This window comes from Stegostoma tigrinum, chromosome 6 (assembly GCF_030684315.1).
Source record: "Stegostoma tigrinum isolate sSteTig4 chromosome 6, sSteTig4.hap1, whole genome shotgun sequence".
NCBI classification, from domain to species: Eukaryota; Metazoa; Chordata; class Chondrichthyes; order Orectolobiformes; family Stegostomatidae; genus Stegostoma; species Stegostoma tigrinum.
This window is the reverse complement of record NC_081359.1, coordinates 47,118,405-47,143,212: the sequence shown is the minus strand read 5'-3', so window position 1 is coordinate 47,143,212 and position 24,808 is coordinate 47,118,405. Positions and strand designations below refer to the sequence as shown.

At 41.5% G+C, this 24,808-nt stretch overlaps 1 protein-coding gene across 3 annotated transcripts in view; it reads left to right on the top strand.

Annotated features, from left to right (window-relative positions):
- amotl1 (angiomotin like 1) overlaps positions 1–24,808 on the top strand; it is a 204,140-nt gene that overhangs the window by 30,590 nt on the left and 148,742 nt on the right. Inside the window, exons 1-4 of one of the 3 annotated variants that reach the window (XM_048533191.2) lie at positions 408–564; positions 667–803; positions 22,943–23,089; positions 23,792–24,719. In XM_048533191.2, coding sequence (XP_048389148.1) covers positions 23,851–24,719 — 869 coding nt within the window. In that variant the 5' untranslated portion in view covers positions 408–564; positions 667–803; positions 22,943–23,089; positions 23,792–23,850. Of the gene's footprint in view, positions 1–407; positions 565–666; positions 851–22,942; positions 23,090–23,791; positions 24,720–24,808 lie in introns of those variants that run through there. The other 2 variants (XM_059646539.1, XM_048533192.2) reach the window with 2 other exon arrangements.

Below are 24,808 nucleotides of genomic sequence, written 5' to 3'. Positions count from 1 at the left end.
ACAGGTCAAGGAGGTGGGATGAGGTTAGTCGGTAGGAAATGGAGGTGGGGCTTGGGGTGGGAGGAAGGGATGGGTGAGAGGAAGAACAGGTTAGGGAGGCAGAGACAGGCTGGGCTGGTTTTGGGATGCAGTGGGGGGACGGGATGAGCTGGACTGGTTGTGTGATGCAGTAGGGGGAAGGGACGAACTGGGCTGGTTTTGGGATGCGGTGGAGGAAGGGGAGATTTAGAAGCTGGTGAAGTCCACATTGATACCATTGGGCTGCAGGGTTCCCAAGCGGAATATGAGTTGCTGTTCCTGCAACCTTCGGGTGGCATCATTGTGGTACTGCAGGGGGCCCATGATGGACATGTCATCTAAAGAATGGGAGGGGGAGTTGAAATGGTTCGCGACTGGGAGGTGCAGAACTCTTTCTGTGCAGGTTTCTAGGATCTTTTGATAAATCTTTGCTATAATAATACAAGCAGTCTTGCGGACTTTATCGGTCCCTCTCTCCTTTGCACTCTGTAACGTTGTGTTGTGAACAGGCGCTAGGACCTAACGAGCCACGCTCTGGTGATGTAGGTAAAGCACTAACATTCCTCTCATTCCTATGTGAATGGGGTTGATTGTTGGATATTAGTGCTGCACATTCGTCTCTGGCTAAAACCATTTTCCCCGCATTAGCCTTTAGGTCATCCCAGTCGGTTGCCCTTGCCAGCTCTTCGCGGAATTTACGGGAAAATTGGAAGTTACGTGGATTGACACAAATTACAATTTCCAGCAAAGGTTGAGAAATTCATTTTTGGAGGAGGCAGCCGAAGGTAACAACTTAATCAGAAATAACTGTCAACGGCAAAGTTTGAGGAAGGTGGTGAAAGTTTGCTTGGATTTCCGGCTCCGCGGTTCTTTGCGCTCCTTAATGCTTTCGGGATATTGAAAGTTATGCTCAATTACAAAGAGCAAATGTAAAGTTAGAGTAAGTGGGAACACTGTTGTTCTTGTCTGGCGGCTGATGAATGAGAAACTCCTGGCGAAGAAGTGGTAGCCGCCAGGTCACCGACATGTGTTATTGTTTTTGTTCTTAATTTTAGAACAGAAACTGCCATCAACTTATCGTAAATATACGCGAGTAATATTACAGAAGAGCTGAGTAAATCATTGCAAGAACGAGAGGGAAAATTGTCCTAAATATGTGGCTTTGACTTGTATGATCAGTTTTTGTGATGTAAAATTCACTCGTGGCCATGTAAATTTACACACGGACTTACAGACGGTTCTTTTTAGTCCACGGGACTATTTTATTAATAGTTAATAATACGCCAGATTTCTAAACTGCCACGTTTTCAGTTCTTAACGTTTTAATATTGTGGAGCTGAAAACAAGTTCAGAGTTGGTCCAAAGGCTATTTGTGTCTCTAGCCGGTCCCTCCTTTGCCTTTTTGTTTGTCTGTACAGTCACAGCATTTAATGTTTATATGGTGAACAGTCAGTGAAAATAGTTCTAAAGCACTGAAGTGTCCATATTTCTTTCGTTGCCGATGAAACTGTTCATATCCAAACAGTACTTTAAAAATAGTCTCAATTGTGACAGGCCTGTTCGCAATAAAGAAAAGATCGGGGTAACTTTCCGCTTGTCTGCAATCACCTTGCGCTCGAAAAGGGGCAAAATGCCCTTAATAAGTCAAACTAGTCCTTTCATTATCGTGGCTGACGTTCGTTCTGCTTTTCATGCTAACACCTGTCCAGCAGCCAGGAAATTTTTAAATACATTGAAATCGGCGCACTTTTTCTTTCTTCCAGTCACTGTTTAAAGCCTTTTCCAGTCATGGACAGCATGTCAGTGGTGCGTATTTCCAGCAATACCGAAGGGATCTTTAACTGTTTGCACGAAGCTTTTGCCGAATCTTCCCTGCCCCCATTATCTTTTACGGCCACAGTCTCAATTTGAACCCGCCTGTTTGCCACCTGAACGTTTTACTTGACGGGGAGATGAGCTTCTGGCTGTTTATCTTCTCCATGTCAACATCACCTGGCTCCACCCCCACATTGGCATCACCCCACATCCTTCCTCCGTTACACCCATGACTGTATCAGCCCCGCCTCATGCTCCCACTTGGAGTTGGAACAGTTCATTAGCTTTACAAACACCTTCCACCCCAACCTTAAGTTCACCAGGACCATCTCCAATACCTCTCTCTCCTTCTCTGGTAACCACCTGGAAACTGGTATCTAATTCTAGCCCACCCACTCCTGCAGATACTAGAATACACCTCCTGTCTCCCACCTTTCTGCAAGAATGCCATCCCCTATTCCCAATTCCTTCACCTCCACCGCATCTGCTCCCAAGATGAGACATTCCACTCCCGGACATCCCAGATGTCCTCATTTTTCAAGGGCCACAATTTCCGCTCAATGGTCGAAAATGTCCTCAATCGCATCTCACGTGTTTCATGCACCTCAGCCCTCACACCCCCTCCCCGCAATAACAACAGACAGAATTCCCCTCATCCTCATGTATCACCCTATCAACCTGCAGATTAAATCTGTCATTCTCTGCCACTTCCGCCACCTGCAATGTGACCCCACTGCCAAGGATATTTAGTTCCAGATATGTAGAGGAAAGGATAGCAAAGATGATTCTCGACAGGAGTGAGAGACAGGGTAGTTGTCATGGGGGACTTCAACTTTCCAAATATTGACTGGGAACACTATAGTTTGAGTACAATAGATGGATCAGTTTTTGTCCAGTGTGGGCAGGCGAGCTTCCTGACACAGTATGTAGACAGGCCAACAAGGGGCGAAGCCACATTAGACTTGGTACTGGGTAATGAGCCCGGCCAGGTGTTAGATTTGGAAGTAGGCGAGCACTTTGGTGATAGCAATCACAATTCTGTTGTGTTTACTTTAGGGATGGAAAGGGATAGGTGTATACCACTGGGCAAGAGTTATATCTGGGGGAAAGGCAATTACGATGAGATTAGGCAAGATTTAGGGAGCATAGGATGGGGAAGGAAACTGCAGGGGATGGGCACACTAGAAACGTTATTCAAGGAAAAGCTCCTGTGTGTCCCAGATAAGTATGTACCTGTCAGGCAGGGAGGAAGCTATAGAGTGCAGGAGCCGTGGTTTACAAAGGAAGTGGAGTCTCTGTTCAAGAGGAAGAAGGCGGCTTATGTTAGGATGAGATGTGAAGGATCAGTTAGGGCACTTGAGGGTTACAAGGTAGCCAGGAAAGACCTAAAGAGAGAGCTCAGAAGAGCCAGGAGGAGACATGTTGGCAGATAGGATCACGGTAAACCCTAAGGCTTTCTACAGGTATTTAAGGAATAAAAGAATGACGATAGTAAGATTAGAGCCAGTCAAGGATAGTAGTGGGACGTTGTGTGTGGAGTCAGAGGAGTTAGGGGAAGCACTAAATGAATATTTTTTGACAGTATTCACTCTAGAAAATGACAATGTTGTCGAGGAGAATACTGAGATACAGGCTAGTAGGCTAGGTAGGATCGAGGTTCACAAGGATGAGGTATTAGAAATCCTACAAGAGTGTGAAAATAGATATGTCCCCTGGGCCAGATGGGATTTATCCTAGGATCCTCTGGGAAGCCAGGGAGGAGATTGCCGAGCCTTTGGCATTGATCTTTAGCTCGTCATTGTCTACAGGAATAGTGCCAGAAGACTGGAGGATAGCAACTGTGGTTCCCCTGTTCAAGAAGGGGAATAGAGACAACCCTGGTAATTATAGACCAGTGAGCCTTACTTCAGTTGTTGGTAAAGTGTTTGAAAATGTTATAAGAGATAGGATGTATAATCATCTAGAAAAGAATAATTTGATTAGAGATAGTCAGCATGGTTTTGTGAAGGGAAGGTCGTGCCTCACAAACCTTATTGAGTTCTTTGAGAAGGTGACCAAACAGGTAGATGAGAGCAAACCGGTTGATGTGGTGTATATGGATTTCAGCAAGGCGTTTGATAAGATTCCCCACAGTAGGCTATTGTATAAAATGCGGAGGAATGGAATTGTGGGAGATATAGCAGTTTGGATCAGAAATTGGCTTCCTGAAAGAAGACAGAAGATGGTGGTTGATGGGAAATGTTCATCCTGGAGCCCAGTTACTAGTGGTGTACCACAAGGGTCGGTGTTGGGTCCACTGCTGTTCGTCATTTTTATTATCGACCTGGATGAGGGCGTAGAAGGATGGGTTAGTAAATTTGCAGACGACACTAAGGTCGGTGGAGTTGTGGATAGTGACAAAGGATATTGTAGGTTACAGAGAGACATAGATAAGCTGCAGAGCTGGGCTGAGAGGTGGCAAATGGAGTTTAATGCGGACAAGTGTGAGGTGATGCACTTTGGTAGGAGTAACCGGAATGCAAAGTACTGGGCTCATGGTAAGATTCTTGGTAGTGTAGATGAGCAGAGAGATCTCGGTGTCCATGTACACAGATCCTTGAAGGTTACCATCCAGGTTGACAGGATTGTTAAGAACGCATACAGTGTTTAACTTATATTAACAGAGGGATAGCGTTCCGGAACCATGAGGTTATGCTGCAGCTGTACAAAACTCTGGTGCGGCTGCACTTGGAGTATTGCGTACAGTTCGGGTCACCGCATTATAAGGAGGATGTGGAAGCTTTGGAAAGGGTGCAGAGGAGATTTACTAGAATGTTGCCTGGTATGGAGGGAAGGTCTTATGAGGAAAGGCTGAGGGACTTGAGACTGTTTTCATTAGAGAGAAGAAGGTTGAGAGTTGACTTTATTGAGACATAAGATAATCAGAGGGTTAGATAGGGAGAGCCTTTTTCCTAGGATGGTGATGGTGAGCATGAGGGGGCATAGCTTTAAATTGAGGGGTGAAAGATATTGGACAGATGTCAGACGTAGTTTCTTTATTCAGAGAGTAGTAAGGGAATGGAATGCTTTGCCTGCAACGGTAGTAGATTCACCAACTTTAAGTACATTTAAGTTGTCACTGGACAAGCATATGACTTCCATGGAATAGTGTAGGTTAGACGGGCTTCAGATTGGTATGGCAGGTCAGCACAACAGAGCGCCGAAGGGCCTGTACTGTGTTGTAATGTTCTATGATATATTTCCCTGCCCACCCTTATATGCTTTCCAGATGGACCGCTCTGTCCGTGACTCTATCATCCGCTCCACACTCACCACTCGCCCCATCATCCCCGGGCACATTTCCCTGCAACCACTGGAAGTGCTACACCTGCCCCTAGACTCCCCCCCCCCCCCCACCTCAACTCCATCCCAGGCCCCAAGAAAACCTACCATAATTAAACAGATGTTCACTTGCACATCTGCTAATGTGGTATATTGTATCTGCTGTTCCCTATGTGGCCTCCTCTACATGGGGGATACCAAGTGGAGGCTTGGAGACCACTTTATGGAGCACCTATGCTCAGCTTGTGACAAAGGACTGCACCTCCCAGTCGTGAACCACTTCAACTCCTCCTCCCACTCCTTGGACAACATGTCTATTCTGGTCCTCCTCCTCCAGTGCCACAACAATGCCAACCAAAGTCTGGTGGATCAGCACCTCATATTCCACTTGGGAACCCTGCAGCCCAATTGTCTCAATGTGGACTTCATAAGCTTCAAAATCTCCCCACCTCTGACCTCATCCCAAGTCCAGCCCATCTCATCCACACCTCCTTGACCTGTCTGTCTTTCCTCCCACCTAGCTGACCAACCCCCACCCCCACTTCCTACCTACTAGCATCATCCCAGCCTCCTGGACGTGTCTGTCTTCTCTCCACCTATTTGCTCGTCATTCCACCTTCTATCATTGCCTCCCCCTCTCTATTTATTTCAGAGCCCCCTTCCCGTCCCCCATTTCTGAAGCAGGGTCCAGACCCGAAATGTCAGTTTTCCTGCTCCTCTGATGCTAACTGGCCTGCTGTGTTCATCCAGCTGTACACCTTGTTATCCACAACTGAGGTTGTCTCTGCCTATTTCAGCCCATTTGCTCCCAAAGCCCTCTTTCATACCTTTTTTACCTTAAGACTCAACTTTTTTAATGCTGATCCAGATGAACACTGCTTTTCTACCCTCTGTAGTGTTGACCTTATTCTCAACTGTGCTCTCTTTAATCAAGCAATCACTCACCAATTGCTCTACATTGACATTCAGACTACCAGCACCTTGACTTTATTTTATAAAGTTCACGTATGAATTGCTCCTGTTTCTTTGCAACTTTCTGCAACCCCACAACCCTCTGAGAACTGTCTGCTCCTCTTGTCCTGTACCATGCCATTACTGCTTGTACCTTCAACCATTTGGCCCTAAACTCTGCAACTCTTCCCCTAAATGCCCTGCCTCTCCTGTTTAAGGTATTCCTGAAAATCTGGTTTGTTGAAGCTTTTAGTCACCAACCTTAATACCTCCAGCCACATTGCAGTGTCTGTTTTTAACTGATTACATACATTCATCTAAAACATCTTGAGATGTTTTGCTATGATATGTTTTTGTTGTAACTGCTTAAAGACTTTTACATTGGCAAATTCTGGGCAAATTTACCGTGTTTGTCCCCTTGTGCCACAAATTCATTTTGAGCTAGGGCAGACTATTGAAAATTGACCACGACATGATTTCCCACCTCCAGAAATGTAAATGCCGAAATATGAAATAGCATCTTGAGGGTCACATCTATGAGGGTGAGGCACAAAATTGTCCCGGCTTTCTTTTCTGAACGACTGTGGCCAGCCGACTTGCCAGCATCACCCCTGCCTCCCTACCCCCCAACACGTGTGCATACTGCATGCACCAAATAAAATTGCTTAAAGTTGTTCATCAGCCTTAAAAACTTGCTCAAATACCAGGTTTGCCTGTAAAAATTCAAAAGCTGATGAGTGGCATTTGTTTTAAGTACAATAAAGGTTAAATATATTAAAGGACTATTCTTGTGTTTAACTTACTTTCACTTTTTCGTTTCTGTCCGACTTTGTACGTACTATATTTTTCAGTTGAGTGTGTTGATAATTTGTCTGTTTCAGAGATTAAGTTTTCCTCATCAAAACTTTTAAGGCTTGCATACAACGTCAATTGCACTGCCTAAAATGTTTCCTTTCTCATAGGTAGTTATGGAGTCTTGGTGTCATACAGCACAGAAGAGACCTTTCACCCATCGTGTGTGTCGACCAATTCACACTCATCCCATTTTCTAGCACTTGGTCCATAGCCTTGAATGTTACGACAATTCAGTTGCACATCCATATAACTTTTATTAAAGGCTGCGAGGTTTGCCACCTCTACAATGACACATTCAGGTTCCTACCATCCTCTGGGTGATTTTTTTTCACCCTTCAATCCCCTCTAAGTATTCACCTTTTAAAATTATGCTCCCTCATTATTGACCCTTCAAATGATGGAAACAGCTGCTTTCTAACCATACTGTCCATTATCCACGTAATCTTATACACCTCAATCAGGCCGTCACTCAGCCTTAGTTAGAGACAAAACTGCAAATGCTGGAATCCAAGGTAAACAAACAGAAGGCTGGAAGAACACAGCAAGCCAGGCCAGGCAGTATCTGGAGGAAAGGAGAAGTCAATGGGTATTACCTCTCTCAGCCTTGGGGATAGCGAGAACTGCATATGCTGGAGTCAAAGTCAACACAGTGTGGAACTGGAGGAACACAAGAGGTCAGGCAGCATCAGAGATCAGGAAAGCTAATGTTTCAGTTCGGGTCCCTTCATCAGAACTGGGAAGGGAGAAGGGAGCGGGGAAATAAATGGAAGGAGGAGGGCTGGGGATGGGAAAAGATAGGTGGGATAGTGATAGGTAGATGCAAGTAGGGAGTAGTGGGGATTAGTCAGTCGGAAGGGTGGGGTGGATAGGTGGGGAGTAAGGTGGACAGGTTGTGCCGGGTAAAGGAGGTGAGAGAGAGGATGGGTGGGGCTGGGGGAGAGGAGGTGAATTGAGATGGTGATAGGTAAATGCAGGTAGGGGGTAGTAGGGATTGGTCAGTGGGAAGATTGAGGCAGACAGGTGAGGAAGAAATGGACAGGTGTCCTGTCAAGGAGGTGGAGATGAGAGAGAGAGTTGGACATGCGATGAGGCCAAGGATGGGGACATTTTAAAAGTAACAAATTCTAGGTTCAGGCCTTCAGGCTGTGGGCTCCTGAGGTGGAATATGAGGTGTTGTCCTCCCTCTGCCTTCTCTGATCTAAAGGAAATAGTTCAAGATTATGCAGCCTCTCTTCATAGCCAAAATGCTAGAATCTTTGCAACATCCTACTCGATCTCCCCTGCACTATCTCCAGTGCAATCACATCTTTCCTATTAGTGCAGTTATCAGAACTGCATAGAGTATTCCAGCTGAGGCCTAACCAAAGTTTTGTTACCTCTGACATGGCCTCTTTGCTCTTACTGTTGTCAGTTATGGCATAAATTATAAGTGTCCCACATTTCTTCTCATTTTCTTAATGTCCTACTACCCTGTTAATTTGTCCTGCTGCCTTCAGGGATGTGCGGATAAGCATGCTAAAATCCCTTAATTCCTCTTGAGTGTCCTAGTGCCGAACTATTCATTGAATACTCCCTTCTCTTGTTCGTTCATCCAAAGTGCTCACCTCACACCTTTAATGTTAAATTCCACTAAACTGTCCATCTGACCAACACATCTATATCTTCTTGTAACCTAAGGCCTTCTTGCTCATTATTAACCATCTAGCCAATCATTGTGTCATCTACACACCTACTTATATATACCAACAAGGAGGGATCCAGCACTGATCCTTGAGGTATAATACTTTTAATTTGAGATTGGTAGTCTTTGAAGAGTCACCCTTTTGTGGTACACCATTTTATTGTATTGATCCACTCCATCAATATGATGCCACTTTTAATTATTTATGGAGATTTTATTATCAGGAATTTCCTGCTGAATTTATTTGCATTCCAGCTTTTGACCGTCTCCAATGCTGATAATTTATAAACAAGCAATGCCGGTCAAATACTAAAGAACTGTGTAGTTTAGTGAAAACCAATAGTTTAATAATGCTTAATATCACAAATCTCTTTGAACACTCATTTTATTTCTAATGAGTAGTTTACCTCAAGAGGCCAACTTGCGAGACTGTGTGTATTTCAACTTCGTCCAGTCCTGAAAATGTGTGAGTACTAGGACTTCCCAATAATTCTACAATGCTGACAAGTCTTATTATGCATGTCTGGTGAAAACTATGTCATCTCGACCATGAGATAGTAGGAACTACAGATGCTAGAGAATCTGAGATAATGAAATGTAGAGCTGGATGAACACAACAGGCCAAGCAGCATCAGAGGAGCAGGAAAGCTGACATTTTGGGCCTAGACCCTTTTTCATCTTGCCCATGTTTTGATGCGAACATCAAATTTGACCCCTTAACGATAGTGTTTATTGTATTGTGGTAGAATTCAAGAAATTTGAAACTAGAATATTTTGCTTAGCATTTTACAAATGATGAAAGTTAGATGTCTAGTGAATTGTGAGGACACAGTGCTTGATTTCAAGAGGACAAACAAGCTGGTACAATGAGAAGACACTAGATGCAGTTTGCCCTAGTGAACGCAAAGTGTTACATTTTGATACTAAGACTGAGGAAAGACAATATGAATAAAAGTGAACAATTGAAAAGCGTGTTCATGACCAGAGATGCCTGAGGGTGCGTTTGCACAAATTGATGATGGTGGGGTGGTATGAGGAGATGATTTAAAAAGCATATGCAATTCTGAACCTTATGAATTAAAAGCATTGAATATAAAGCCAGAAAATTATTGTAAAACTCCTATGAAACTCAGATTCAGCCTCAGCTGTTTTGCTGGATATTACCTGTCCCCACAAGTTGTATTTTCAAAGGGGACAGAGAAGTATCCAATTAAATAGGTTGGGTGACTATTAGCTTTTCCACCCCATCACTCCAATAATATGAAGGAACAAGTAGGTGGTGAAATCAGAAGCCTACCTACCATGCAGAAATATATAAACAATTAACCATTGGAAATATAGGCATTTTATTTGACTGAAAGAGACTTCCATGTCCTGACTAATTACAAACATTTAAGACTGGTGTACATTATTTGTTATATTTCTCAGAAGTTTGGCATAAAGAGAGACTATCTGCTTACCACTCAAACATAGTGACTCAGTTTGCCATTACTGTTTCCGAAGGCCATTTGTTCTATGTATTTATCACTTGTCATGACCTTACATTTTAAGAGATTTAAAAAAAAACCATAGTCTTACCAGACCATATGGCTGCTCTGTCATTAGAGAGAGATGACAGATGGTGGTTTAACCTGAGGGTCACCACGTTTCGAGAGAGAGGAGGCTGAGAAGGGGAGTCCTTCATGGTAACTTCAGCTGATATGAACCCACACTGTTAGCTACGTTTAGTATCATAAACTAGCCATCAAGGCAAATGAGTTAACAAGGTGCAGAGCTGGATGAAGACAGCAGGCCAAGCAGCATCAGAGGAGCAGGAAGGCTGATGTTTCGGGCCTAGAGCCTACTTCAGAAATGCAGAAATTCCACTTCTGAAGAAGGATCTGGGCCCAAAACAACAGCCTTCCTGCTCCTCTGATGCTGCTTGGCCTGCTGTGTTCATCCAGCTCTACACCTTGTTATCTCAGATGATCTGGCATCTGCAGTTCCTACTACCTCTAAGGCAAATGAGTTAACTGACTCCACCTACCTATATGTCTTGTTAAGATAGTTTGAACTCAGTCTTTTGAGAGGTGTTTTTACATGCCTCTGGAGCAGGTGGGACTTGATTTCAGGTCTCCTGGCCCAGAGGCATGGACACCACCACTATGCCTGAAGAGCCCCTCACTTGTCTTTTTATTAATATGCAAGAAGATAGCTATACTCAGAGTTCAAATCCACAATTTAGTGTGAGCTTTATTTCAGTTAGCTGGATTTCATAAAAGTCACACACTGGCTTGTTAATTAGTTAAACCTACATTATCCCTCCCCAATCAAGTTGGAGTTAACCCACTTCATTTATAAAAGTTTGTGAGTATGCCAATTAAGTTCTTAGGATTTTTGATTCACCAAATGTTTGCAGTGACTGACAGGTTAGGGACACAGAAGTATTATATACGTTAATAGGTACATTTCTCCAGCAGCACCAACTTCCACAGAATTCATCAATGTTAAATTAACAGTTGATTGAACCAATGCGAAATATGTTCCATTGGCAACTGAATCAAGTATGTACCAAAACAGAGATAACAAAGAGTGAAGCTGGATGAACACAGCAGGCCAAGCAGCATCTCAGGAGCACAAAAACTGACGTTTCGGGCCTAGACCCTTCATGAGAGAGGGGGGATGGGGAGAGGGTTCTGGGATAAATAGGGAGAGAGTGGGAGGCAGACTGAAGATGGAGAGGAGAGGAGAGTATAGGTGGGGAGGTAGGGAGGGGATAGGCCAGTTCAGGGAGGACGGACAGGTCAATAAGGTGGGATGAGGTTAGTAGGTAGGAAATGGAGGTGCGGCTTGAGGTGGGAGGAGGGGATAGGTGAGAGGAAGAACAGGTTAGGGAGGCGGCGACAAGCTGGGCTGGTTTTGGGATGCAGTGGGGGAAGGGGAGATTTTGAAGCTTGTGAAGTCCACATTGATACCATTGGGCTGCAGGGTTCCCAAGCGGAATATGAGTTGCTGTTCCTGCAACCTTCGGGTGGCATCACGGTAGCACTGCAGGAGGCCCATGATGGACATGTCGTCTAAGGAATGGGAGGGGGAGTTAAAGTGGTTCACGACTGGGAGGTGCAGTTGTTTATTGCGAACCAAGCGGAAGTGTTCTGCAAAGTGGTCCCCAAGCCTCGGCTTGGTTTCCCCAATGTAGGAGGAAGCCACACCAGGTACAGTGGATACATTATACCACATTGGCAGATGTGCAGGTGAACATCTGCTTAATGTGGAAAGTCATCTTGGGGCCTGGAATGGGGGTGAGGGAGGAGGTGTGGGGGCAAGTGTAGCACTTCCTGCGGTTGCAGGGGAAGATGCTGGGTGTGGTGGGGTTGGAGGGGAGTGTGGAGTGGACAAGGGAGTCACGGAGAGAGTGGTCTCTCTGGAAGGCAGACAAAGGTGGGGATGGAACCACCCAAGACATTTTTCCATGTGGACTTCACAAGCTTCAAAATTCTCCCTTCCCCCACTGCATCCCAAAACCAGCCCAGCTTGTCCCCGCCTCCCTAACCCATTCTTCCTCTCACCTATCCCCTCCTCCCACCTCAAGCCGCACCTCCATTTCCTACCTACTAACCTCATCCCACCTCCTTCACCCGTCCGTCCTCTCTGAACTGACCTATCCCCTCCCTACCTCCCCACCTATACTCTCCTCTCCACCTATCTTCTTTTCTCTCCATCTTTGGTCCGCCTCCCCCTCTCTCCCTATTTATTCCAGAACCCTCTCTCCATCCCCCTCTCTGATGAAGGGTCTCGGCCCGAAACGTCAGTTTTTGTGCTCCTGAGATGCTGCTTGGCCTGCTGTGTTCATCCAGCTTCACACTTTGTTACCTTGGATTCTCCAGCATCTGCAGTTCCCATTATCTCTGTACCAAAACAGAGCTGGATTTGAAGTGGTTTAATAGAGTACAAAATATAGCTGTTTTGAGTATCTTTTCATATGGCACAAATGTTTTTTAATGCTCCATATACTCATCACATTTATCAGTTACAGGACAGAGTTGGAGTTTCTTAGATATAACAGATATTAGAAGGATTGAAAAAGTTTTCAATTAACTGGGTTTAAAAATAACAAGGTATTTGTCTCACATAACATATAGTCACAGTTAACAATTTTAAATATTTTTCCCTGTTCGGTGGTATGTTTCACAAATGAGCTTATTTAGGAAACATAAGAGATTCGTATATAAGCAGCTATTTCCTACACCACATTCTGAATTTTTAATTATTTCTATAAAATAGATTTCCTGTTTTATTACATATATTGTGTAGAGGAAACTCCGCTCTGAGAGTACATGCAATGTTTTTCCCAAAAAGACATTTGTTGTCTGAGTGCAAAAATTCACCGTAAATAATTAAATTGTTTCTTTCTTTCAAATAAACAAAATATCACAGCAAAATGGCCCTGACTGATAACAAAGGTGTTTGAGAAATTTTTTTCAAATTGATGCATCAACAATGTTGCATACCTCTATCTGTCTGTAACATACCTGTACACCTAAAATCCAATTATGTGTTTCTAAGTGGACAGTTTCAGAAGTACAGTGGAATATCTGGAAAATGACTGTCCACAAACGAATGATGTGTCCCTGCTAGTAAGTGAAGTATAAGGAAGGTGTTCAATATCTTAATTTTTTAAAATACAAAATGGTAATGTAATTGCAAACAGCATTATTGTGCGAGGGTTAAAATCTTTTAATTAGCAGAAAAAAACGATCAACACTGCAGCATAAGATTATTTATACTCTAATTCCTTGATAGTAGGAAAACTGAGGGAAACTTCTCAATTTTCACTTAGATGCAAAGTTGGCAGTATTTTCAGAAAATATAACCCCTTCAGTTTTCGATGAAGTTAAGAAAATGCGGTTTCAACATTGAGCATTAACCTCAATGTACTTTAGTCTATTCTTGCATAGAAAGCCAAAACAAAAATGCAGTAGTGAACCAGTCGTGGTGGCAATCATTTGTTTGTCAGAGGTGATATCTTTCAAGGGATGTAACAGAGATGCTGACCAGCAGAAATAGAGTGAGATGACATTGTCGGTGAAGTTAACTGCTTAGAGTAGAGATTTTTGTGTCTCGGACTGTGGTGTTTCTTGATTTCTGCAGTGGCCTTAACTTCCTTGGAACTTGAGTGAAACTAAATTGATGTTACCTTAGACTCGGATCATGTTAGGTGTAACAGTGACACTCTAGTCCTCTTTCTGAACTGAATACAAACTTGTACTATGCTAGCACATCACCTAATTCTCTAAGATCCTTCTATTTTGTGTTCTGTTGAGTTTGAAGTTAACTGATGAGTAATGTTCAGGAATTGTGCCTTTATATTATCAAGACTGTATTATAGTTTTTTTCTTAATCAGTATCCATTTTACAAAGAGTGAGAAAACTTCAACAGGGATGACCTTGCACAATTTTCATATATTCCATTAGTTTACTATTTGTGCAGAGATAATAGGAACTGCAGATGCTGGAGAATCTGAGACAACGAGGTGTAGAGCTGGATGAACACAGCAGGCCAAATAGCATCAGAGGAGCAGGAAAGCTGACATTTGGGGCCTAGACCCTTCTTCAGAAGGACCCTTCTTTTCTGAAGAAGGGTCCTTCTGAAGAAGGGTCTAGGCCCGAAATGTCAGATTTCCTGCTCTTCTGATGCTGCTTGGCCTGCTGTGTTCATCCAGCTCTACACCTTGTTATCATCTGTGTAACTTTTTTTACTGTAATTACTCCCATCACTACTATTTTCACACATTCTCTACATGCACTCCTCATCGTGGTTGGAGGAGGTGTCAAAATTTTCTTTTCCTGCCCCCAGACGAAAGCCACTAGGGATTTTAGTGCTACTGCTACAGCACTGCCTGAATTTAGTGAACAGTATAAGGACTAATGATTCAATGTGGAACTTCCTTGATCTGTAACAGTCACTATGGAAGAAGGCACATGGCATGCCTTTATTGGTTGGGGAATCGAGTACGAGAGTCAGGATGAGGTGTTGCAGCCTTATAAGACTTTGATTAGGCAACACTTGGAGTACTGTGTTCAATTCTGGTCACCACATTACAGGAAGGATATGGTAGTTTTAGAGAGGGTGCATAAGAGGTTTATTAGGATGCTGCCTGGATTAGAGGGTATGAATTATAGGAGAGGCTAGAAAAACGCACATTGTCTTCTCTGAAGTAACAGAGGCTGAGGTGAATCTTGAATAATGTCTATAAAAATGAGATGCATAGATAGGATTGCCAGTCAGAATCTTTTTCCCAGAGTTGAACTCTCTAAGACTAGGGGGCAGTCATTTCAGGTTAGAGGGGGTAAGTTGAAAGGAGATATGAAGGGCAAGCTTTTTACACAGTGAGTAGTGGGAGTCTGGAATGCGCCGCCAAGATTGCTGGTGGAGGTAGATATGATAGGTTGTTTAAGAAATTTTTAGATAAGCACATGAATATGCAAGGAACTGAGGGATCTGGACCAAGAGCAAGCAAAAGGGAATAGTTTAATTTGGTGCCATGTTTGACTCACGATGTTGTGCCAAAGGGCCCATTCCTGTGCTATATAGTTCTGTGTCTACATTACTGCATTTATTCAAATCTTTGGGACCAAAATTGTAGTAATCTGTTAACTATATTGGTGGAAGAGTTCTGGACACAGACTCCTACAAAATATTCAGTACATAGTTTACAGAACATGAATAACATAAGGAAATTTAGGACTAGGTCATCCAGCCCCTCAAGTCTGCTCTATCATTCAATAAGACTATGGCACAATCCAGTCCAAATAATCTATACCTGAACTGATATTCCACACTAGCCTCCTTTCACCTTCTTTATCCAGCTCTATCAATACATCCTTCTATTTATTCACTTTAATGTGCTTATTTAGCTTTACTCTAATTACTCACATGTGACAGTGTATGCCTCAACTATTCTTTGCAAATAAAAAAAACACTGTAGATAAGGGAAATCTGAAAACTAAAATGAAGTGTTGGGAGAAACTCAACAGGTCTAGCAGCATCTATGGCGTGATGCTGCCTGAACTGCTAAGTTTCTCGGGCACTTTGTTTTAACTCCTTGTGATGGTTTGTTTCCATTCCTAGCCCTTGTGAATAATCAAGTTCCTTCTTAATTCCATAGTGGATTGATTAGTGTCTGACTGATGTGTATAACCTCTAGTTGTGGATTTGGTCCAAGTGAAAACATTTTTTCTATAGCTACTCTGTCATACCTTTTATAATCTAGAGACCTCTTCCAAGTCAGCACTCAGGCCTTCACTGGAGAAAAAGCCACAGCATGTTCAGCCTTTCTTGATAATTATACTCTCACATTATATTCTGGTTGCATTCTTGTTAATTTTTCTTGTACCTTTCCACATATCATTCTTATAATACAGAAACCAGAATTGTGCACCATACTCCAAGTGTGATCCATCCAATGTTCTATGTAAGTCAAACAACCTGTCTGCATTTTAATTCTAACCATCTAGGAATGAATGCTAGTGTTTTTTTTGCCTTATTGTCCCCACTTCTGATGTCTTCTGCACCTGTATCCCTAGCTCTTTATCGTCTTATAAAAGTTAAAGTTCATTTTCTATTTTGATACATATTTTGCAAGTCTATCAATATTGTTTTGATTTTAAATTCTTCCTCCATATTAACAACACTCTTAGCCTCCTAAAGTGATGATTTAAATCCAATTTTCGAAGTTGTAGATTCAGTTTCATTCATCTATGATGTGTTGTTTGTTTTCCAGTGATAGTTTTCAGCAGCTGTAATTGTACAGATCTGAGTATTCTGACTAACTACAAAATTCAGCAAACAACTTGTTTAGTTTGGCTATTGTTTTCGGCTGAAACTGGATAAAAGGTTTTTATAAATTAAATTTTGTATTCAGTAACCTGAAAGAAAAGTTTGAAAAAGGTAAATTAGGCAAAGCAAAACTGTATTCTGGTCAGTCTTTAATGTGAAATGGAGAGGATTATTTAAACAAAATAAGACAAATAGTCAACAGAGATAAATGGATGCTGACAGACTCCTGAAGTAACAAACCCAAATGGTAGCCATTGCGCAAATATCAGTCTTTTGCTTGAATGTCATTGCTTTGATATCATCGTTAGTCCATGCTCATTCCATAATATGAACACCAAAATAAGGAACAGAGTAGACCACTTGGCCCTTTGCGTGTACTCCAACATTCACTAAAATCATGGCTGATTTAATTTTAAACCTCCAACTCTATATCCTGCATATCCCGATAATCTTTCATTACCTTTGTAATCAAGACCATAAAAAATGTTTAAGGACTCTGCATCCACTGCCTCTTGAGGAAGGGGATTCCAAAGACACTCAAACTTCAGAAATCATTTCTCTTCATTTCTCTTAAATGGTCAGCCTTAATTTTTAAACTGTGACCGCTAGGATCTTGATCCTCTCATGAGAGGAAACATCCTTTTCTACATCCAGTCAGCTAAGTCCCCTTAGTACCTAGTACATTTCAATTCAGCCATCTCTGCTTTTAAACTCCTGAGGATGCAAAAGGCAATTTGCTCTTTCTAGCCAAGTAAAGAAAAGAAAGAAGCATATGTCAGTGTAGACAGTAGGGATTGAGTGAATCCATGGAGGCAGATAATGGCAGCAGGAGTATATTTAAAAGGGAAAGGCAAGAAGGGAACACGAGATAGCTTTGGCAGATAGGGTTAAGGAGAGTCCAAAGGGCTAATACAAATACATTATGGACAAAGGGGTAAGTGGGAAGAGAACAGGGCCCATTAAAGATCAGCAATACCACCAATGTTTGGAACTGCAGGAGATGGGGGAGATACTAAATGAGCATTTCACATCAGTGTTTCCTGTGGAGAACGGTATGGAAGCTAGAGAACTTGGAAATAAATAGCGACCATATTACAGAGGTAAGAGGTGCTGGATATCTTAAAGCACGTAAAGGTGGATATACCCCCGTGACCTGGTCATGTGTACCCTACAACTTTGGGAAGCAAGGAAAATGATAGCTGGGTCCCTTGCTGAGATATTTGAATTGTTGGTCATGGGTGAGGCCATGGAAGATGGAGGTTGGCTCATGTGGTGAATGATTTAAGAAGTGTGGTATGGAAAAGCCAGGGAACTATAGACCAGTGAGCCTGGCATCAGTAGTAGACAAGTTGTTGGAGGAGATTCTGAGGGACAGGATTTACATTTACTTGGAAAGGCAAGGACTGATTTGGCATAGTCAATATGGCTTAGTGTGTGGGAAGTCATACCTCATTAACTTGAATTAGCTTTTTGAAGAAGTAACAAAGAGGATTATGAAGGCAGAGCGGTGGATGTTGTCTACATGGTCTTCAGTAAGGCAGTCAACAAGGTTCCATGTGGTAGACTGGTTAACCAGGTTAGATCACTTGGAATACAACATTTGGATACAACTCGTTCAAAAGTAGGAGGCAGAGGGTGGTGGTGAAGGGTTGCTTTTCAGACTGGAGATCGTGATCAACAGTATGCTGCAATGATCTATGCTGGGTCCACTCCTTTTTGCCATTTATATAAATGATTTGCATGTGACTTTGGAGTAATGTTTAGTACATTTGCAGATGACACAAAAATTGGTTGTGTAGTGGACACCGAGAAAGTTTACCTCCGGGTAAAATGACACCTCAGATAGGCCAAGGAGTGGCAGATGGAGTTTAATTCAGATAAATGTGAGGTAGTATCTTTTGGTAGGGAAAATCAGGACCGGACTTATACATGTAATGGTAAGCTATTGGGGAGTGATGCCAAATAGGGATCCCTGGAATGCTGGTTCATTATTTGTTGGAAGTAGAGTCGCAGATCATCCTGGAAGTGAAGAAGGCATTTAGTGTGCTTGCCTTTATTGTCAGAGCATTGAATGTAAGAGTTGGGAGGTTATATTGCACCTCTACAGGTCATTGGTTATGTCCCTTTTAGAATACTGCATTCAATTCTGGTCTCCCTGCTGTAGAAAAGATGTCATTAAATTTGAAAAGGTTCAGAAAAGATTTACAAGGATGTTGCCAGGATTAGAGATTTTGAGCTATGCAGAGAGACTGAATAGGTAGAGGCGGTGTTCCCAGGAGCATCAAAGGCATCTAAACCTCATAGAGGTTTAAAAAAAAATCACAAGGGGTATGGATAGGGTGAATAGTCAAGGTCATTTCCTCAGAGTAGGGGAGTCCTAAACTAAAGGTGAGAGCGGAAAGATTTAAGGGAGACTTAAGGGGCAACATCTTCACCCAGAGGATCATGTATGGAACGAGCTGGCAGAGGAAATGATAGTGCTGGTACAATTACAACATTTAAAAGACATCTGGATGAGTGTGTGAGTAGGCACAGTTTAGAGTGATATGAGCCAAATACTGGCAAATATATTTATTTAGGATATCTGGTTGGCAGGATGAGTTGGACTGAAAGGTCTGTTTCTGTGTGGTACTGTACATTTCTATGACTCTTAAGTAAATCTCTGAACTGCTTCCAATATGTCAACCTTCTTTGATAAGTATAATGACCCATACTGTACACAATACTCCAGATGAGGTCTCACCAGTGCTCTGTTTAACTCAAGTACAAACATCCTAATCTTGTATTCAATCTCCCGCACAAACTATAACATTCTGTTAGCTTTTCTGATTACTTGCCGAACGTGCATATTCACCTTCTGTGATTCATGCATCACGATAGCCAGATCTCTGCATCTCAGAGCTCTCTCCATTTAGATAATATGCTTCAGTTTTTTTATTTTCTGCCATTTATGGACAATTTCATTTTTTCCACATTGATAGTCCCTTTGCCAGTTCCTTGCCCATTCACTTAAAATATCTGTATCATTTTGTAGGCTTCTTGTGTCCTCTTCAGAACTGACTTTCCTACTTAGCTTTGTCATCAGCACGCTTAGCTACCATACCACCATTCTTTCAACTAAATTGTTTACGTAAGTTGTAAAACATTGGAGCTCCAGCACCAACCTCTGTAGAAGACCACTTGTGAGATCGTACCAGCTGAAAAAGACCTATTATTTCTCACTGTTTGCTTCCTTTTAGCCACTGAATCATCTGTTCATGCTAATATGTTGTCCCCAATACCATGAGCTTTTATTTTCAGCAATGACCTTTATGGCACCTTTAATCAAATGCCTTCTAGAAATATAACACATCCATTCTTGCAGCACAAGCTACAAAGGCACTTCTTCAAAAAAACCCCAAAATTAGTTGAACATGGTTTCCTTTGCCAAAACCATGTTGGCTGTACCTGGATAACCTTGAATTTATCCAAGTGTCCTGTAACAACATCTTTAGTAATAAATTCTAATGTTTTCCCTATACAGATTGTAGTCCTAAAATTATGCTATGTTCATTTGCATGGCATAACCACAGCCTATTATTGAAGTGCTTAGCATTAAATAAGAAAATGGGAAAAGAAACCCAAACAAGCTAATAGTGGAGGTGATGGAGGAGGAGGGTTTGATTTCAAACCAACCTCCTGAGTGATTAACAGTGTAGTTCATGTTGAATAGCGTTCCAGAAACATCTGTTGAACACCCCTAATTGTCAAGGCAGCTGTTACATTCCAAGTTTCCAGTTAGACAGTGTAACGTTTATACATGTAGATGTTAATGTTCTGAATGAGCTAATTGCAAGTGTCCATGTTAGTTGTAATTTTGTATCACGTTACAGTCTCTGACTCCTCAACAATAATAAGCATGAGTGGCTATGTTGGCTAAAATTTATTTAAATGATTGGGTATAAGTTTAACAGCCCAGAATTCCAGAAATATATAGAACATGCATGATTGTCTGTATTTAACCATAAAACCAGATGGAACCTGAAAGGCAAAAGCAAGAAATTGAAATGGATTTTGGACAGGAAAAGCTCAGAATTCACACAGTAACCATGTAGGAAATCTGAATTTACAGTATCTATGAAACAATGAAATGATCAAATAGGCTGAATTGCTTAAGACCTTCATAATCCTGCAGTGGGATCTTTTTCTGTACATCTGGTCCTTAGTTTTAAAGGCCTTGACAATCTGTTAATTGTTTTTGCTTTTCAGCTGAATCTCCCAAATATTGAGCAGGAAAACCAGTTCCCTGCAAATGCAAGAATGTATCTTCAGGAGTTATATAAATTTCTACTTTCGCACTTCTGATGTAAAATTATAATCCTGAACAATGGCAGGTTTTACACTATCTCCATCCGTGATATGAGCAGAATTGACACAGAAGAGCAGCTGTCTCCTTATAAATGTTGTACAAATACTAGTCTTTTTCTTGTTGTTTCTTTGAGAATGTTAGTTGGAAAAATGTCAGTTCTTTCAATGTAACTTTCTTCTTTGGAAATTTGTATTGAGGTTTGATTATTTTCTAAAAAAGGGCAAGAACTAAGTTCAGTGTAGCTAGTAACAAATTTTTCTGCCAGCTCAAAAGCACAATGGTTCTCTTTCTTCTTTGCATTAACCACAAATGTATATAATTTCTGCTGTTCCTGCAATCTGCGTTCATCATGTTCCAGTTCTGTAATTTTCTTCCTACCTTAGTCACTGAAATCATCTCTTCCTAAACTTGAAAGTGCCTCTTTCATTTTCTCCTTTGAGCTTTGCCATTGTTACTGCAAGCTCAGCTTCTTTTGATTTGGACATTTTCCACATATTGCTGCTGTCACTTTATCCTCCAACTCTGAATGTCTTTTATCATAGAATCCCTACAGTGTGGAAGCAGGCCATTTAGCCCATCAAGTCCATGCCGACCCTCTGAAGAGTATCCCACCCTATCCCTGGACAATGTGGGCAATTTAACATGGTCAATCTGCCTAACCTGCACATCTTTGGGCTGTGAAAGGAAACTGATCAGAATCAGGGAGAATGTGCAAACTCCACACAGAAAGTTGCCCAAGGCAACCTAGGCGCCCGTCCCTGGAGCAGCAGTGCTAACCACTGAGCCACCATGCCACCTTTATGATAGGTATACTTTAGTATCCCAGGTAGCTGCTAACAGTTGTGACAAGTTTGGCATTTTGCCTTTGTTCTCATATAAAAGCAGTGTTAGTTGCTACACCATGTGGCTTGAATACCTTGCATTTCCATCGTGCCTATACTACCTAATAGAGTTCAGCAGCCAGTTGTAGAACAGTGGCATTGTGTCACGTGATTTGAACTGGATAGTCATGCCTTTCATGTGCTCTGACTTGTCTATGTACACTTTAAGGTAAACCGTGAAACCACTGCCCAAACCAAGGCGAGATACAAAGTCTTATTTCACAGAACTGCTTAGTTCAATTTGTCTCTATGAAGTAATATAATATTATGTACATCTTATATTTTTTGATGTTGTTTCACTTTTCCTGATAACTTCAAATTGTATACATATTCTTCTTTTGAAACCACCTTTCAGTATGTTTCTCAGCTCTTAGGAAAAAGAACCATGATTGGATTTGAATACCTTTGTGAATTTATCTCCATATTTGCAACTTAAGTTGAGGGCCCGTTTCAGGCATTTCTGGCTGATTGTCTAGGACTAGACATCTCCCAACTAAATGGCCTGAAGTTGGTAGTCAGCAGGGAAAATTTCATCTCGACCCTATTTCAGTGATATTGTGACTGATTACAATAATCTTTGCTGGGGGATTCTCAGCTTGAAGTTGGAATAATGTCAACAGATTGTCCAAGTAACTAATCACATAAAAGCATTCTCACAGTCACCCAAACAGGAAGCTTAAAGCAGTAAAATAAAAACACTGTCAAAACACGCTTACTTAGAGCAAATTAAAGATTAATGCATACCTTCTACCGTCATTCCGTACATAAAGTACTCTGGTGTGAGCTGCTGACCAGTTACTGAGACAGACTGAAAAACTGTTTGGTCTTTTATGGTGTAATAAATGTAAAGCAACACAGTTGCAATGGACCCTAATGCTGCTCTCTATGAAGCTCATGAAAACGGTTTCTGAGATACCCATGTGATGGATGGGTGCTTTTGGTAAGTTTAAGAAAAAGGCAGGCACATTTAGTTGTGAAAACAGGCAAACAGATGATTATTTGAATGGTGATAGACTGAGAAAGCGAGAGGTGCAATGAGATCTGGTGTTCTAGGACACCCAGTCACTGAAGGCAAGCTTGCAGGTGCAATAGGTGATGAAGAAGATAAGTGGTATGTTGACCTTCATTGCAACAGGATTAGAGTGCAGAAGAGGCGACGTCTTGCTTCAACTGTACAATGAAGTATAACAGTAGCTCAGTAAATATTTAGGTTAAAACCTTTACGTCATATACATCTGGTTCCTCATTTTCAGATCCCCAAGATGAACGTTGCCCGGGTACACCACTCTGTTTATTAGAACAAAGTGAATATCTGTATGAACAAGGATTTTATAGGTAACATGAATTGTATCCCAAGCATTTCCCATTAAATACAGAAGAAATTAATGCAAAGGAAGAAGGTACCTTTCTTCTTTTTAATTTTTCACTAAACTAAAATTGTATTTTGGTTACTATCTGCTTATGGCCTTGTGATCTGCATGAATTATTTTCAACTATGATTGTTTCATAGACATTTTGAACCAGTGTCCTAATTGAACTACCACTAATCTGTAATGGCAGTTTTTAATCAACTTGTAAGTTCAATTACATAAAATAAAAGAATGCATACATGTTTATTTTCAAGTTGAATTTCTCACTTTACTTTTCATACTGAAATATTTATTGATAGGCTTGGTAAATGGTCTTGTGAGCTAAGGGTAATGTTTTCCAATGTTTCACAATGCATTAGGTGTCAAAGGAAACAATACAGAACTGGTCTCTATTGAGGTGCCTGCAGAAAGTTAATGCTTCATTTTTTTTTCAAAGATGCCTTCCAGCCCCAAAATAATTTACAGCCAATGAAATACTGTGCTCTTAAAGTGCAGATACATTTGTAAAAAAGGAAAACATAGTAGCCAACATTTGCACAACCAAATCCCATAAATAACAATGTGGTCAATAATTAGACAGTCCAATTAGGTCATGTCAATGTACTTAGCAGTTAAATAATATCTTTTCCTCATGCTTGTATGTGGCACAGTCCATATCAATACATTTTATATTTAATTAAACATTTAAGATAAACAGTACATAAATTTTTTAACAAGCATGTTGTTTTCTAGGCAAAGAGGTACTTTTCAGCCAACTTCTTCAGAACCTCATTGGGACTCCAAAATTTGAAATGAGAGGTTCAGAAGAAGCATCAACGGGAAGAGTTTTGCAACGCCTAATTCAAGAGCATTTAAGACATGGAAATCCACATGAGAACATGACCCTACTGACAATACAACAGCAAGCCACAGTGAACACTGGGCCAAACGACAGCAGTGGGAGCGCACACTCGTCCTCAGAAAACCTCATGCAAGAAGATCCACAAATGGTCCATCAGTCAGCACGTCAAGAACCTCAAGGGCAAGAAAATCAGGTGGACAACGGTGTGATGGAGAAGCAGGCACAGGTCACTCTAGCTCAGCAGAGTATTGAAGAACTACCAACCTATGAGGAAGCCAAAGCACAGTCTCAATTCTTTAGAGGGCTGCAACAAACATTGGTTGGCACTAGTTTCTATGTTGCAGGGATCACTAATCAAAAAACAAAAACTGAGGGGAGACCTACAGTTAACAGAGTAAGCTCTGGGCAGATACACAAGGATGAAGCATTAAAAGAACTTAAACAAGGTCATGTTCGTTCTCTTAGTGAACGTTTAATGCAACTTTCTCTGGAAAGGAATGGTGTAAAGTCACATCTTCCTGCCTCAAAAAACAATCTCCCTTCCCAACAAACAAATAAAGCCTTCAAAAATAGAGGACAACAATCTATTCAAACCCTGTCAAAGAGTGTGGATCCAAGAGGTCCTCCACCAGAATATCCTTTTAAAACCAAACAAATGTTGCCGATGCTTAATCAATCTCATGAGCTTGCGAATTTTTATAATGACTCTCACTCTCCAAATCCTCAGGAATTGCTTAAACCATATCCTGGAACTCTAGCAATTCGACAAGAAGCAACAATCCTAAGATATCAGTCACCACCAGAATATGGATCAAACAGGTAAAAATACATTTGACTTTCTATTTCTAAAGAAATGCATGCTAGTTTTATTGAGTGGTTAATGAATAAATTAGGTAATAAGAACAAAA